Source organism: Jaculus jaculus, chromosome 13, assembly GCF_020740685.1.
Source record: "Jaculus jaculus isolate mJacJac1 chromosome 13, mJacJac1.mat.Y.cur, whole genome shotgun sequence".
Classification (NCBI taxonomy): domain Eukaryota; kingdom Metazoa; phylum Chordata; class Mammalia; order Rodentia; family Dipodidae; genus Jaculus; species Jaculus jaculus.
This window is the reverse complement of record NC_059114.1, coordinates 26,766,782-26,783,601: the sequence shown is the minus strand read 5'-3', so window position 1 is coordinate 26,783,601 and position 16,820 is coordinate 26,766,782. Positions and strand designations below refer to the sequence as shown.

At 52.3% G+C, this 16,820-nt stretch overlaps 1 protein-coding gene across 3 annotated transcripts in view; it reads right to left on the bottom strand.

The window, feature by feature from the left end:
- The window catches only part of Setd1b (SET domain containing 1B, histone lysine methyltransferase), a 28,003-nt gene that overhangs the window by 6,133 nt on the left and 5,050 nt on the right, over nt 1-16,820 (bottom strand). For all 3 annotated transcript variants that reach the window (XM_045132258.1, XM_045132257.1, XM_045132259.1), the window contains exons 6-13: nt 15,342-16,559; nt 10,720-11,535; nt 10,176-10,437; nt 9,752-10,089; nt 9,554-9,662; nt 7,629-8,156; nt 4,915-6,171; nt 4,012-4,178 (exon numbers count right to left, since the gene is read on the bottom strand). In XM_045132258.1, the coding sequence (XP_044988193.1) occupies nt 4,012-4,178; nt 4,915-6,171; nt 7,629-8,156; nt 9,554-9,662; nt 9,752-10,089; nt 10,176-10,437; nt 10,720-11,535; nt 15,342-16,559 (4,695 nt within the window). The remainder of the gene's footprint in view (nt 1-4,011; nt 4,179-4,914; nt 6,172-7,628; nt 8,157-9,553; nt 9,663-9,751; nt 10,090-10,175; nt 10,438-10,719; nt 11,536-15,341; nt 16,560-16,820) is intronic.

Below are 16,820 nucleotides of genomic sequence, written 5' to 3'. Positions count from 1 at the left end.
CTCATGGCAATCCTTCTACTTCTGCCTCCTGAGTGCTGTGATTAAAGGCATGTGCCACCACACCTGGCTTAAAATAGTTTATTTATTTAAGAGATGGAGAGAGAAGAGACAGATACAGAGAATGGATGCACCAGGGCCACCAGCCACTGCATACAAACTCCAGACACACAAGCCACTTTGTGCATCTATCTGGTTTGTGGGACCTGGGTAATCAAACCTAGGTCCCAAGGCTTTACAGGCAAGCACCTTAACTGTAAGCCATCTCTCCATCCCTCTTTCTTTTTTCTAAGCTCAGTCTCACTTTAGCCCAGGCTGACCCAGAACTCACTCTGTAGTCCCAGAATGGTCTCAAACTCAGTGATCATTTTACTTCTGCCTCCCTCCAGAGTGGTGGCATTAAAGGTGTGGGCCACCATGCCTGGCTTGATTTTCTTTTTATTTGGCATTTAAAAAAGGTGGGGGGGGGGAGCTACAGAAATGGATCAGCCCTTAAGGTACTTGCCTACAAAGCCTAAAGGACCAGGGTTCAATTCCCCAGTACCCCACATAAAGCCAGATGCACGAGGTAGCAATTGCATATGGAGTTTGTTTGGAGTGGCTAGAAAACCTGGCATGCCCATTGTTTTGCTCTCTCAAATAAATAAACAAAATATGTATTTTTTTTTAATGAGGTCAAAGGTGGGCATGGTGGTGTATGCCTTTAATCCCAGCACTCAGGAAGCAGAGGTAGGAGAACTGCCATGAGTTTAAGGCCACTCTGAGACTGACATAGTGAATTCCAGGTCAGCCTGAGCTAGAGACCCTGTCTCAAAAAAAAAAAAAAAAAAAAAGGGTCAGAAATCCAGGCATGGTGGCACACACACACCTTTAATCCCAGCACTCAGGGGAGGCAGAGGTAGGAGTATTGGCAAGAGTTCGAGGCCACATAGTTAATTCCAGGGCGGCTTGGGCCAGAGTGAGAACCTACCTTGAAACACCAAAAACAAAGTCCAATTAACAGACCCTCCCTCAATAGCAAGTCCTTTACTCTTGACCTTCTTGGCCTGCCCCATCCCTTAGACTGGCTGTTTCACAGTGGGCTTCTCCTGACACATGCTCCCTCACACCTGCAGTGGCCTACAATCACCACTTCCATCCTGATGATGCCTGCCTGCATTTAGGTTGCCTGACATGCAATCCCCTCCTAAGTTCTCTTATATTATGTCTAACTGCCCCAGACCTGCCTTCTGGGGTATTTTATAGATATCAAACTCAGAGCCAAAGGGAAGGTGTCACATGCCTGTACCTCTGGGCTTGGCATCCAGCCCAGGCTGCACTCAAGTTCCTGGGCTGACCCCCTGCTCCAATTCCCTCATCATCCATATCCAATGCAGCCCTGGTCCATATGGCTTCCTGGGGACTTTCTAGCACACCTCCATCTAAATGAAATGCACCCTCAGGTCTGGCCTGTAGACTTCCCTCAGCATCCCTAGACTCTACACAGCAGCCCAGGTGGCTTCAAAACTCAAAGGAAACCACATCACCCAACCTTTGCTCTCAAAACTTTCTCTCACTTGCCATCAAACACAGAATATAAACCAACCTTTTCCACCTCTGCCTCCAGGACCCTGAACCTGTCCTTGGCTTCATCAGCCACATGGCTACTCTTTCTGCACACCGCTAAGCTCCTCCCTGCCTCGGGGCCCCTGCATGTGCTCCTTCCTTCCTTCCTTCCTCCTGTTCTTTCTTTTTTTAGTTTTTTCAAGTAGGGTCTCACTCTGGCCCAGGCTGACCTGGAATTCACTATGTAGTCTCAGGGTGGCTCACAGCGATCCTCCTACCTCTGCCTCCCGAGTGCTGGGACTAAAGGCGTGCGCCACCATGCCTGGCTTGTGCTACTTTCTTTTGTGGATGACCAGCTGGATTTGGTGAGCACATGTCCTGCTCAGGGGTCCCTCTGTCCCTGTGTGACTTTCTCTGGGCCCCTCCAACTTGCCAACCCCTATTTTCTCCAACAGCATTTGCTGCTAGCAAGGGCATGACTATATGCTCACTGGAACGCTCACCTCACATCACAAGGGAAAGAACTTTGTTCTGTTCACTGACAGCCAATAATACCTGGTACACAGCAGATGCTCAATAGATATTTGCTCAATTAAATATTGTTAATATTGGGTTCATTACATATAACCACTGGTAACATGATTTGGTGGCCATAGATTAAACCTGTCAATCTAATGGCAATAAAGGAGAGATTGAGTAAACAAAAAAAGTTGACCCTTTGGAAATGTAGCTATTCCCCATGCTAAAACCTTTTAGGGGGCTGGAGAGAGATGGCTCAGCAATTATTGGCACTTTTTCAATTTTTTTTTTATTTTTTTGAGATAGAGTCTCACTCTAGCTTAGGCTGACCTAAAATTCTCTATGTAGCCTCAGGGTGGCCTCGAATTTACGGTGATCCTCCTACCCCTGCCTTCTGAGTGCTGGGATTAAAAGTGTATGCCACCGCGCCCGGCTAAAGGCACTTGTTTGCAAAACTTGATGGTCCAAGCTGGGCGTGGTGGCACACGCTTTTAATCTCAGCACTCAGAAGGCAGAGGTAGGAGGATCATCATGAGTTCAAGGCCACCCTGAGACTACATAGTGAATTCCAGGTCAGCCTGGGCCAGGGTGAGACCCCACCTCGAAAAAAAAAAAAAAAACCCAAAAAACAAAATTTGATGGTCTAGGTTCAATTCCCCAGAATCCTGTAAAGCCAAGTGCACAAAGCAGCGCAAGTGTCTGGAGTCAGCCTGCAGGAGTAAGAAGCCCTGGCACTCCTGTACTATCTCTTTCGTGGACAGACAGATCGACCGACCTTTTGGCACTCTACACTGCCCACATAATGAAAAGCAGTATTTTTGCCATCTCTCCTGGATTTTGTTTGTTTTGAGACAAGGTCTCATGTATCCCAGGATGGCCTCACACTTCAACTTCTGATTCTCCTGCCTTCAAGTCCATGGGCTGAGATTACAGGTATATACCACCACACTCGGTTCATGTGGTGCTGAGTATGATATTCATGCACACTAAGCAAAAACTCTACCAACTGAGCCATATCTCAGCTCTCTTTTTCTTTCTTTATTTAAAAAATCTGTTAATTTATTTGAGAGATATCAAAAAAGGCAGATAGAGAAAATGGCTGTGACAGGGCCTTTAGCCACTGCAAATGAACTCCAGATGCATGTACTACTACATTGTACGTCTGGCATTACATGGGTCCTGGGGAATCGAACTTGGGTCCTTAGGCTTTGCAGACAAGTGCCTTAAGCGCTGAGCCATCTCTCCAGTCCCCCAAAGCTCTGTTTTTTATTTTTTACTTTGCTTTTTGAAGCAGGGTCTCACTCTAGCTCAGGTTGGCCTCAAATTCATAGTAATTAAAGGCATGTGCCACCATGCCAAGCTTAAGTAACTGGTGTGTGTACGTGCATGTGCATGTGGTAACTGGGATGGAACCCAGGGCCTCATGTGCATGCAAGGCAAGTACCCTATCAACACTTGCACCTATTGTTTAATTTCTCTCACTGAGCCTGGAGCTGCTAAGTTTTTTCCAGGTCAGACTGCTAACCAGCCAGCCCCAGTGATTCTCCAGTTTCCACTCCCCACAAGACTGGGGTGTGGCCACATCCAGCTATTTATATGTGTACTAGGGAATCAAACTCAGGGAGAAACAGGCCCTCGTATTCTTACCTGCTGAGCCATCTCCGCAGCCCTTGTTTTTGAATTTTTGAGGCAGAGTCTGCCTCTGTAGCCCAGACTGGCCTCAATCTCATGATCCTCCTGCCTCTACATCCCAATGGCTGGGATTACAGACAGGCGCCAACAACATTAAACAGAACCATCTTGCTGCAACTCTCAGCCCTGAGCACACAGGCAGACAGCACTGTTTGGGCACCAGCTCTGGCAATCCACAGACCCATGCCTGGCACCTTCTATGTGTGCAGCTGTCACCACCTGGGGGCTGCCAACGTGTGCAGGCCCTGGTAGCAGTACCTGGGTGTCCATGGGGGGCTCATCAGTGCTGGCGCGGCTGCTGTTGAGGTATCTGAGCTTGTCCTTCTTGTCGATGGTATAGAAGCCCTCACTGCGGGCGCAGCCTGTCACGTGCTCGCGGATGCCATCATCCCGCTTCTTTTTCTTAGCTGAAGAGAGGCTGGTGGGTGGGTGTGGGTCAAGGGTAACATAGACATTCTTTGCTCTCCCTTCCTGGTCCCTCCAGGCCCTATCTTCTTACCATCGGATCAATCTCTGGGGCTAACAATGCCTAGTGCCAACATCCACTCTAATGCTACCTTTGCATGACTGCCTCGGGACAAGTCCAGTGACCGTCTTTACCTAGCTCCGTGATCTTGGGCATGTTCATTAGCTAATTTCTGCCTCATTTTCCCAACTATAAATTGGTGGAACAATGATACCATCTATGAATGCTTAAATATAACCAGGGTACTTAGCAGGGCTCTTGAGAATAATGCTCAAATTAGTTGGATTAAAGGGAATCACAACCTCTCCAACCTTACAAGTGTTAAGGTAACACCCACGCTTTGCAGTGAAGCACTGGATTCTAGAGCCAGCTTTGCATGGGTTCAAAGCTCAGCTCTGACACTGGGTAAGCAGTGCAATAAAACGAGGATACTGTCCCCACCACAAAAGCCAGTTAGGCTGGGCAGGGTGTGACAAGGGGGCTCATCCAGTTCCCGCTATTGCTGCTAAGTTCTACAGTCTCATTCTGTTTGGGTCTGAGCCTTGCTAGGTCTGGGGATGAGACGGTCTGGGCTTGGACACCATCTGCGCTATTGTCTTCACAGGTACCTTGATCACTATGGAGAGATGGGTTACAGAGGATGGGTACGGACTTACTGCACCCCACTGAAGCAAACCCCAAGCCTGAAAGGATATAGGGATGGTAGACCCAGAGTGTGTCATTCAGCCAGTCCATGCCATTGTCCTGCTGTAGCAGGCGCTCGTAGGTGACACACAGAAAGCGGATGTCCTCCTCGTCGATGCCACCGTTCCAGATGTCATAAAGGATGGTCATTTCCTCAAACTCCGAGCGGGGACGGAAGAGGGGCTGAGGTGGTGAAGGCTCAGGTGAGCCTGAAGGAGCCACCAGGTCCTCATGGCGCTTTTTGGGTGGCCGGCGCCATGGCCCCCGCACCTTAGCCAGCTCCATGTACTCCTCAGTGACATCATCACGCCGGGGGCCTGGGGGGATGGCCTCAGAAGGCCACTGGTTGTCCAGCTCCTTGAAGGGCAACTTGGCAGGCTCAACAGGTGGTGGAGGTGGGGGTGGAGGGGGCTGAGGTGGAAGGGGTGGTGGAGGTGCTGGGATCCCTGTGTTCCGGAAGTCCAAGGTTATGGCCCGAGGGTCATGGGTGCTGGGGAAGATGGGTGTCTGTGGCTGGCTTGGCAGGAGCAGGAGGTCCCTCCCAAGGGCAGCCCCTGCTGGTGGCCGGACCAAGGGCCCGTCCAAGGACAGCATAGATGGTGGGGATCGCCGGGGCCGGCCCGGCTTCCTTTTAATGGGGGGTGGGCAAGGGGCTAGGGAGGCAGGCAGTAAGGGAGGCAGTTGGGCAGGAGCTCGAGGCTGAGCCCTCAAGACAGGAACAGGCAATGCCAGGGGCAGGGGCAAGGGCAGGGGCAGGGGGAGTGGCAGGCCTGTCTCCAGGAGCACTGGGGATGCCAGGGGGCCAGAGCGCTCATCGCGCCGGGCAGCTGGGAGCGGACAGACGGGAAGCAGCAGGGGTCCACTGGGCTCAGGGAAGGTGGGTGTGAAGCTGAAGTCTCGGCCAGGTGTCCGTGGGAGACCCCCACTGCTCAAGCCAGGCGACTGGGATGGGTAGGAGAAGGGGCTGCCAGGCACCTGTGGGGAGCTGAGTGACAAGCCACTGCTGCCTCCTGACAGTGGAGGCTCCCCGCCTGGAGTAGCTGGTACTGTCTCTGTGCTCTGTGACTTGGCCAGGCTGCCACAGAGGCCTGGAGTACGTGGTGGCTGGTCCTCAGAAAGAGGCTCCAGAGGGACAGGGGGATGTGGAGGCTCTGGGGTCTCAGGCTCTGGAGGTGGGCTGGGGGGCCAAGGCAGCCGAGGGGGTGGTAATGGTGGCTGCAGGGGTAAGGAGAGCATTGGAGGGGGTTCAGGCTCCACTTCCAGGTCCTCTGCAGATAAATGGGCAAAAACCAGAACATTGTTACTTATTCTAATTCCTCTCAATACCCTATCCTGGCCACCCTGCTATGCACTGGACACCTGAGTCTCTCTGTTTTGTAAGCACAGACACTACTCAGTTAAAACTACCCAAATGGCTGGGGAGATGCTTCAGCAGTTGAAGGCACTCCCTTGCAAAACCTACTGGCTCAGGGTTCAATTCCTAATACCCCAAAAGGAGCACCTATACCCAGAATTCATTTGCAGCAGCAAGAGGCTCTAATGCCCCCATTCTCATTCTCTCATGCTCCCCCACTCCCCTTGCAAATGATATATATATCACTCAAAGATGTATCAATACCCAGCCTGGTGTGGAGCGTCCAGCAGGGGTTGTGGAAATGTTGGTAGAATGAATCTTTGTAACTATGTTCTTGTGGCTAGAGGCGGTAGTACAGTGCTTCCCTAGCATGTGAGACCTTTGGTTGGAACCCTAGCACTGCAGAAAGGAACAACAGACTAAGAAAGTGCGCTCTGCGATGGAATTAAATTCATGGCTATACCTGTCAGAGCCTTAAAGGATTTCTCCTAGTATTTGTCTCCACGGTCCAAGAATACATTTTCTAATACATTTGCTGTCACCTTTCACCCTGCCCTACAATATAAGCTTCATTTGAACAAATATTTTTATATGTTTAGTCTTTTTTTTTTTTTTGGAGGTAGGGTCTCACTCTACTACAGGCTGACCTGGAATTCACTATGTAGTCTCAGGGTGGCCTCGAACTTATAGTGATCCTCCTACCTCTGCCTCTCGAGTGCTGGGATTAAAGGTGTGCGCCACCATGCCCAGCTAGTCAATTGTTGAATTGTTAGTACCAGGGACCAACAGAATCCTGATATTGAGTTCTTATTCAAAGACCTGTGATTTGCGCATAAATATAAACAAAATGCAATAATTTTCTTTCCCAAATGACTTAATTAAGGTATCTACTAACCACATATGGCAACTTAGGTTTAAATGCATGAGTTAGGGCTTTGTTTCCACAGTGGCTCTGGTCACATTTCAGAAGTTTGGTTAGCAATACTGTCTTCTAGCCATTAACAGCACAGAGATTACCTCTTCAGGCAGTCCTATCATGTCCTGCCTGGCTTAGTCATGGTACAGGAGGTGCACAGGCTAGTGCCCCTCCTTTACCCTCAAGCTGCCACTCCCCTGTCACTAAGCTGACCATGAACACCACTCCTTGTGTTTGAGAGCACCTCATGGAACCCATGGACCTGAACAAAACCTTGAGAGACATCTTGGTATCTAGCAGCAAGACCAGCAACAGTCCCTACTGGGTTCCTCCCGCAAGCACCAAGCTCAATGGACACGCATCATCTCAAAGCCTGGGAAGTAGCCAGGCCGGATTTAACAGCAGGGACACTTGGCCTCCCACTCCATGGCCCTCGTGAGGCTTCGGGGGGTTACCTGGAGTATGTTCAGGGGATGATGGGGGCTGAGCCTCTGTCTCCTTGGCAGGGGCTTCTGGAGAAAGCAACACGGCCACTTCTGGGCTTGGGCTTGGCTCTTCAAGAGGCTCCTGGCTCCTCTCTAGCTCCTCAGTACCCACGGGCAAGGGTGGCTCCTCCAGGACAGGGCTCTGCTCCCTGGGGGCTTTATCATCAGCCTCGATGTCCACCTCGTCTTCTGTGCCTGGCGACTCCACCACAGAGGTTTCCAGGGCCAGAGGGGGCTCTGCACTGTCCTGCTCAATGTCCTGACCACCTGCTGGAGGCATGCTCTCCTCCACCTGTGCCACTGAGGCTACTGCTGCCGCTGTCTCTGCTGCCTCTTTCTCCTCCTCTTCTTCCTCCTCCCCATGGGCAGCTGACTCCTCCTCTTCATCCTCTGACGATGAAGACAAGGACTCGGAGCTTGATTCGAACTCAGAAGACTCCGAACTCTCACTGGATGACTCCGCCCCAGCCTTGGAAGTGGCGATGCTCACGGTCTCCTCTGAATGAGGGACACAGGGGGTGGGGATGTCAGCACCTCAGCCTCATGCCAGACGCTTTCCCAAAGGTCTTGAGCAGGGGCAACCCTCCTAGCACAGACAGACCTCGGATATGAGGGGGGCAGGAGTGTGTTAAAACTAGTCATCTAGGGCTGGAGAGATGGCTTAGCGGTTAAGGTATTTGCCTGCAAAGCCAAAGGATACCAGTTCAATTCTCCAGGACCCATGTAAGCCAGATGCACAAAGATGATGCACACATCTGGAGTTCATTTGCAGTAGCTGGAGGCCCTGGAGTGCCCATTCTCTCTTTCTACCTCTCTCTCTGTTACTCTCAAATAAATAAATAAAATAAACAAAAATTTCATTTAAAAAATATATTGTAGAGAAACAAAGTAGTCATCTAGTCTTTGTTATAAAAACTGGGGAGACGTAGCTTAGCAGTCAAGGTGCTTACCTGCAAAGCCTAAAGACCCAGGTTTGACTCCCTAGATCCCACCTAAGCCAGATGCACAAGGCGGCGGCACATGCATCTGGAGTTTGTTTACAGTGGCTGGAGGCCCTGGTGCTCCCATCCTCTCTAATCCCTTCTCTCAAATAAATAAAATAAAAACATGGTAAAAAATTAAAACTGGAGCTGGGTGTGGTGGCATGCACCTTTAACCCTAGAACTTGAGAGGCAGAGGTAGAAGGATCACCGTGAGTTCAAGGCTACCCTGAAACTACATAGTGAATTCCGGGTCAGCCTGAACTAGAGAGAAACCGTACCTTGCAAAACAAAACAAAACAAACAAACAAACAAAAAAAATCCTTATTAATAATAAAATAAAAAATGGGGCTGGGGAAATGGCTTAGCAGTTAAAGCATTTGCCTGTGAAGCCTAAGGACCATGGTTTGATTCCCCAGGAGCCATGTAAGTCAGATGCACAACGGGGTGCATAAATCTGGAATTCGTTTGCAGTGGCTGGAGGCCCTGGCACGCCCATTCTCTCTTTCTCTCTATCTGCCTCTTTCTCTCTCAAATAAATAAATAATACATTAAAAAACAATAAAATAAGAGCCGGGCACGGCACACGCCTTTAATCCCGGCACTTGGGAGGCAGAGGTAGGAGGACTGCCGTGAGTTCAAGGCCACCCTGAGACTACATAGTGAATTCCAGGTCAGCCTGGTCTAGAGTGAAACCCTACCTTGAAAAACCAAAAACACCCACAAATTTGTTTTCTGTGTGTGTGGACTCACTCATTCATATAAATAGAGTCATAAAATATGGGGCATGTGTTTTAACTTGCTAACACTTCAAAAGCATGAATTTTGTTCCCAAAATCCTGAAGCATGCTTGCTTGGCTGGGGTCCTGACAAGCTCTAAGCAGGGCCAGGCTACCTGCCTCCCTCCCTGCTCACCTTCATCGGAATCCCTGTTGTCATCCTGCTCACTTGCCTCTGACAAGGCTGTGTCTTGGTCATCATTGTCAGAGTCACCCTGGGCCTCACTGTCTTCGTCGTCTTCATCCTGGGGTACAGGGACAAATGGCACCGGTGAGTTGAAGGTCCATGATCCACCCCAGCAGGGCATCGTGAAACCTCCCCATCTACTCAGACCTTATCTGATGTGGATGATGTTGAGGATGAGGAGACATGGCTCCTGGGGCCTTCCTTCTCTTCCTCCTCTGCTTCGTCCTCTTCTTCCTCTTCAGTGCTTTCACGGTCCTCCTCCTTGTCTGAGGCTGAGGATGAGGGCGAGGTGGTAGAGGACCCCGAGGATGAGGAAGCAGAGGAAGACGAGGACACAGACAGAGACTCTTTCTCATCCTCCTCCCCTCCACTGTCCAGCTCCAGGGGTCGTGCTGGACGCCGCCTCACGCCCACACCCTTGGGGTCCCGCTTGGCAAGCTCGCAGGGGGCATCAGTCATGTCCCGATCACGCTCTCGCTCTGACTCTGTAAGAAGGGAGGAGTCACAGTGGGTCTGGGGAAATGGGGACAAGCAGAATCCCAGAAGCCAGTGAACAGCTGAGATCACAGACCTTCATCTTCCTCATCCACAGAAGTTGAGGGTCGCATCCGTTTCTGATCACCAGAGGAAGCTGTATCTGGAGGCTCCTTCCTCTTGACCTTGAAGGAGGGCAGGCGGATGGCCCCCCGCAGGCCAATGCCTAGGCCCAGGCCTTCGTAGCCCAGGCCCTCACCCTTGCCCCATGACTCTAGCAAGCAGGAAGCAATTCGGTCCTTGGGCTTTGGCCTGTCTTCATCCTTATGCTCGCCTGACTTCACAGGAGTCAGCGAAGCCTGGAACAGAAGAGGAGGGGACTGTCACCATGGCTAGAGCACTACAGGGGACCCCTGCGGGGTTCACATCTCTAATGCCAGCACTTAGGAGATTGAGGAGGGGAGCCAAGTCCCAGAGGTCTTGGCAGGAGAACCACCTGTGCTGGTAGCCACTGACCATGAGAAACTCTGTGAGAGTCAATAAAGAACAACATCTGATTTGCACTTTTGATTCATCTTCACTTATTTAAGTGTGAACAGCCACATATGGCCAACAGCCAAGGGCCCCAACCACCCACCTACCTTGGCCATCCTCTCCTTTTTGTCCCACCATTCGTCGAAGGCCCGGAAGGCCACCACCTCCACCATCTTGCGGTTCAGGTCACGCTTCATGATAGCCTTGAGTTCCTTGAGCACAACCATCAGGACACCATCTACTGTGGCCTTATGTGGGTCCTCCTGACGAGGCACATAGCCTGGTGGTGGCACGGAGGGGTCAAACTTGGGCAGGGGTGGCCAGGGCTGCCCACGGCCTGGGCCACTGTTGCTCAGAGAGAAGGGGCCCCGGTAGGGTGGCAGGTTGACAAACTGCAGACCAGCTGATGCCGCAGCAGCTGCGGCAGCCATGAAGGGCGGGTAGGGGCAAGTGCCCTGGCCTGTCATCAGCCGGCTAAGCATCTGAGTCTGCATCTGGAAGGACATGGGCATGCCACCCCACTGGCTGCCCAGCACGTGGCTCATGTCCACCTGCATCACAGGAAACAGTCCTGGCGGGAAGGGCGGCAGTGGTGGTAGGATGGGTGGAGGCGGGACACCAGGTGGAGCTGGCAGGGGTGGTGGGGGCACTGTCACTGCAGGATGAGCTGGTGGGGGTGGGGGCGGGGGCGGGGGCAGAGGTGGGGGCATGGGAAAGCCAGGCTGGGGTGGGGGTGGGGGTGGGGGCGGGGGCAATGGAGGAAAGCCAGGAGGTGGGGGCAGTGGCATGGTTGGGGCCAGCACATTGGGGGCTGCTGCTCCTGGGGCCACCACCATGGGTTTGGGGCAGTCAGCGCTGGTGATGGGGGCCAAGGGCATCTCGTCGTCGGAGATTTCCATGTCCTCACCTGAGGACTGCTGGCCCTGGAAGAGAGCAGTGAGGGTGAGGCAAAGCGCTCCTATGCCCCTTATGAATACCAAAAATTTGGAGATCAGTCTTCTGCAAAGCCTGGTTCCAGGAATGGGGGTTCCCAGCTGTGGAACCTTGTGAAAGTCACTCTGGCTCAAAGCTTGGTTTCCCCATTGGCATAAAGAGTGCAAAACAGCCATTCCTTTCAACATCTGCTCAGCACCTGTGAGCCATCAATGCTGAGAACACAGGTGACCCAGACACACAAATCTTCTAGATGGAGGAGGCAAAGCATCACCAGAATGAAGGCGGGAGAATGCGCGCGCACGCGCGCGTGCGCGCACACACACACACACACACAACCATGGAGAAAAGGAACCAGGAGGGCAGGGGAGGGAGGAGCGGCTAGCGCAAAGGATGATTCTATTTCAATGTGTGTTCAGAGAAGACAGATAATACTGAGTTAATGCTTGTACAGCATACCCAAGTGCCAGACGATTTTCACCTGTATTAACTCACCTGATGCTTAGAACAAAGCTGTAAAGCAGGTATGTTATCTCCATTTTTGTTAATGAGGAAATTGGGACATTGAGACTTAGGTAACTTCCTTGAGGCAACACAGCCATTAAAACATCCAGCCAGGCTGGGCATGGTGGCACATGCCTTTAACCCCAGACTACATAGTGAATTCCAAATGGGCTAGAGCAAGACCCTGCCTCGAAAAACAACTACAAAAAAGATACAGTCAGTATTTGAACCATGAAGTGGCTTCCCAGCCTAGGCTCAATCTGCCATTCTTTCTGCTGAGGGGAGAGCCTAGACAAAATGACATTTGAGCGGACGCAGGGCTTACTCATAAGTTAGAAGGTTTGGCATTTTTTGGTTTTTTGTTTCTCTTGAGGTGCTGGAGATTTAACCTAGGCTTTTTAAAATTACTGACTTATGTAGTGGAGAAAGAAAGAGGCAGAGAGAAAAAGAGAGAAAATGGGTGCGCCAGGGCCTCTAGCCACTATAAATGAACTCCAAACACATGTACCACCTTATGCATCTGGCTTATGTGGGCCTTAGGGAATTGAACCAGGGTCTTTAGTGCCTTAACCACTAAGCCATCTCTCCAGCCCTTAACCCGGGCTTTTGATCATCTTAGGCAAGTCCTCTACTTCCTTAGAAGTAGGTAAGCATTCTACCACTATATTCCAGTCCTTTTATCCTTTCTTCATCACTCTTTTCACCTAGTCTCCTTGGCACTTAGTACAGGCCAGCAGGGCCTGAGAGCTGCTGTATGCACAGTCTCATCCTTATTTATTTATTTATTTTTGGATTTCTGAGGCAGGGTCTTACTCTAGCTCAGGCTGACCTGGAATTTACTATGTTGTCTCAGGGTGGCCTCGAACTCACGGACATCTTCCTATCTCTGTCTCCCGAGTGCTGGGATTAAAGGTGTGGTTTCATTCTTTACAGACAAGGTGGGATAGCAGTATGATCCCCTTTGACAGGTGAGGATGCAGACCAGGGAACCACAGCTGCCAGTTAAAAATGGGACTGGGCCAGGCATGGTGGTGCACACCTTTAATCCCGGCACTTGGGAGGCAGAGGTAGGAGGATCGCCATGAGTTTGAGGCCACCCTGAGACTGCATAGTGAATTCCAGGTCAGCCTGAGCTAGGGAGAAACCCTACCTAGAAAAACCAACAACAAACAAACAAACAAACAAAAAAACCCAGGACTGGGACATATGCTCCTAACACCTACCTACCTTATGAGGGGGCTGTTGTTAGAACACAGGGATGTGGCAAGGAGGAGGAGTGGGGGTGATATAGGCCTAAAAAACGATGAGGGAAAAGTCCTTTAAGTTGGGCCCTGAGCCTTTTGGCAGTTGGAATTAAACCGGGAACTGGCGAGAAGCCCTGGGTTCCCATGGTGTAGGTGGAGCTGTGAGCTGGAGGAGGGGTGTACTAGAGGGATGGCTGCAACCCAGCCACCCCACTACCAGGTTCTATGTGGCCCAGGTCCTGCCCTGGGTGAATATGTAAAAAGGGAACAGGTTTTGTAGTTTGAGAGACAGCTAGAGCTCTGAAAGGCTGAGGCGGCACCACAGGTCAAAAGCCAGGCCGCCAGGTGAGGAAGACCTGAGGAAAATTGGAAATCAGATGTCTAGGAGAAACAAGAAACCCAGAATTTTTGTTGGTTTGCTTTTTCGAGGTAGGGTTCCCCTCTAGTCCAGGCTGACCTGGAATAGTCCTCCTACCTCTGCCTCTCAAGTGCTGGGATTAAAGGCGTGCGCCACCACGTGCAGGTTGAAACCCAGAATTTTACTAAATCCTGTATTGACACCCCTCTGTCTCTTCCCACTCTTGGTACTCTTGCGTGTGAGAGAGGCGCAGGCTAGGCCAGATACTCTTAAAAAGTCCCCCGGGGCCTCCCTGGGCCAGGTAGAGCAGTGCGCAGGCTAACCCCCGCTGCAGCCAGCCAATCACAGGAGCCCGGGGCCAGCCCCCACCACGCACCCAGGAGCAGAAGTGCTGGCGTGGTGCAGGCAGGTGACGGTGTGGCCGCTCCCCACTCTGCACCCCTGAGAAGATGAGGCAGGGCTCTCGTTGACTCATTCAACAGACAAATCCCTCAGAGAGGGAAAGTGCCTTCTCTTGAGATCAGATAGTCTGTAGGTGACAGAGGGCTCAGGCTCCACAACCAGAGCCTGTTCTTTAACACTAGCCTCTGCGAGGACCGAAGCCCCATCGTGTTGCCGCCTCAGCCTTGGCTGCCACAGGCTACAGGATTCCCAGGTGCTGCTTTCCAGATAGCCAGCAGGGGGCTCCCGCGGGCCAGCCTGGCGCTCAGCCCTACATCAGAGGCTCCTGGGGCTTCTGTCCTGCGGCACCCCAGACTATAGCTCTCCCAGCCTTAGTTTTCCCTTTCATTATAATATCCCAGAAAAAAAATTAAAAAATAAATAAATAAACTCCTACCCTCTCCGGCTACTCTGAGCTTCTCAGGGCCTGCCTGACAAGTCAGCATGGCAAATGCCTGCCAAGCCCAGGCAGCCCAGGGGGAGAAGGTAGGGACAGCAGCAACCCTCTTGTACACCTGTCAACTCCCCCAGCCTGGACGCCTGACAGAAGAAACCACTTCCTCAGAACAGCTTGCAGGCTCCCTGGAGGCTTAGCCACCTGCAGCCCCTTCTCAGGCAGCCCAAATTCTCTGCTCCTTCCCGTAGCAGCCAAAGAGGCCTGGGGAGAGCCTCCTCTCTGCACCCACAGGGGCACAACCTGGTGAAGGGTGAAGTGGATAACTCTTCTCTCCCAAAGGAATCTGGCTGGCAGCACTCTCATCTTTCCAGCTTTGGAACTTTCTGAGACTGGAGGTTTCAGTAACGAGACCAAGAGTGTGGGGAGAGTGTCAACTTGGCCACATCCTCAACCAAAGCTATCCCTTCACTTCTTTCCTCCTGGAGCCAATGGGAGGAGAAAGCCTCACTGCCCATCTGCTGAGCTTTCCCATCTCTTCAAAGTGAGCTCACGTGCACTCCGGAGTTCACACAGCTAACCTCCACCCTGCCCCAGCTACTGGATCAGAGCTGATAATTCCTATGCCATCAACAAAGAAGGAGATCTGAAATCAGCCCCACAGCTCAGACGCTGGGCTTTCTGCAAACTTCACTAAAGCAGCTCCACAGCAAAGTCTTGAGTCCACATACAAGGAAGGCAGTTGGAAGGACTCTGTTACGTGCGTTTCCCTTGCCCCATCACTTCTGCATCTTAGCTAGTTAAATATACCAAGGGGAACAGAGGGACACAAAAACCAATCAGACATGGCGGTACCTCATCCATCTTCTCTGAGGTCGGGGTCCTGTCTCCAGGCAGATCCAAGGCCACCTCAGCTGTCTGACCCAGAAGACCCATAGGATCTGGGGGGCCTGGTTCAGGTGGGGGCCGAGGCCCCAGGTACAGCTCATCATCTTCATCAGAGTCGGGCAGTGGTGTCGGGCTGATGTCTTCCAGGCCTGTGCTGGAGGGGGGCGAGGAGGGTGGTGTGGGGCCACGGAAGCGGGGCTGTGAGTTAGTGCCAAAGGGGGCCAGTGGGGAGAGCTGGGAGGAAGAGGAGGAGATGGGGCTGCCCTCCATCTGCAACTCAGTGTCGGAGTCCTGCTCATGTAGGAAGGGCAGCTTGGTGCGCTGCTCCTTCAGTAGCATTTCAATGCGTGAGTCCAGGCTGTCGTGGGGCTTCTCTGGCCCGGCAGGAGAGGACTCCAGTGTGGGTGTGCCAGGGCTGTCACAGGGCTCAGGACTCCAGCCAAAGGTGGGCCTGCCACCCAGTTCCATGCTATTGGTATCAGGGGGTGGGGGCCCAGGTGGTGTGCCAGGCTTCTCCTTGGCCAGAGGCTCTGCAGGTGGCAGGGGTGGAGGTGCAGGTGCCCTCCGGAACTCCCCACTGTCACGGGACCCAAAGGTGGCTGTGGGCTCCTCAGGGGGTGGGGGAAAAGGGGGTGCTGGGGTCTGGTATGGGGAGAAAGCCGTCTTGAATCCAGGAGCAGGGGCTGCTTGTGCCGGTGGTGGAGTATGGGCAAATGTGGCCGAATCCTGTGGTTGGGCCTTGAAGGGAGGGCCACTACTGCCTCCACTGCTGCCCACTGTTCCAAATAGGAGGTCTGAGGAGCCCCTGAAGGTAGCTGTGGCCCCAGCCACTGCAGCAACGACAGAGTTGTGTACGTAATGATGCTCATGGCGGCGGTTGTAGGCATCTGTGAACTTGCTCTCGTGGCGCCGGGCCTTGAAGGTCACTGTGGGGTCCTGGCCGAAGAGGTAGGAGGGTGTGGGCTGGCGACTAGAGTAGCTGGAGTCCTGCGAGAAGGGGGTGCCCAGGCGTGGCGTAAGTGGGGTGCCTTGTCCATAGGAGTTGGGTGTGTCCAGACGGCAGCTGGAGTAGGCTGTGTCCTGGGAGAACGGGGTTCCCCCACTGTTGGGGGTGACAGAGGAGGAGCCAGAGCCACAGCCTGCAGATAGGCTGCCATCCTTGAGGCGCTTCAAAGCATCTGACAGCTGGAGAAAGAGAAAAGTGAGTTCTCGTGAGTGGAGGTAGGGCAGACTCACGCCAGCTGAGTGAGGCCAGGAGCCCTCTGCTCTCCAGGACCAGGAATGAACACAGAGAGGAAATGCTCTCAACTTTCCTCCACTCTTAGGTACAAGGGGTTACCCTCGGAGACCTTGATGGTGTGTCCCAATCCCAGAGGCAGAGGAGAAAAAGATCCTGAGGTCTTAGTGCCACCTTTCTGCCTTAGGCTGTCAGGTGGCAAAGACTTT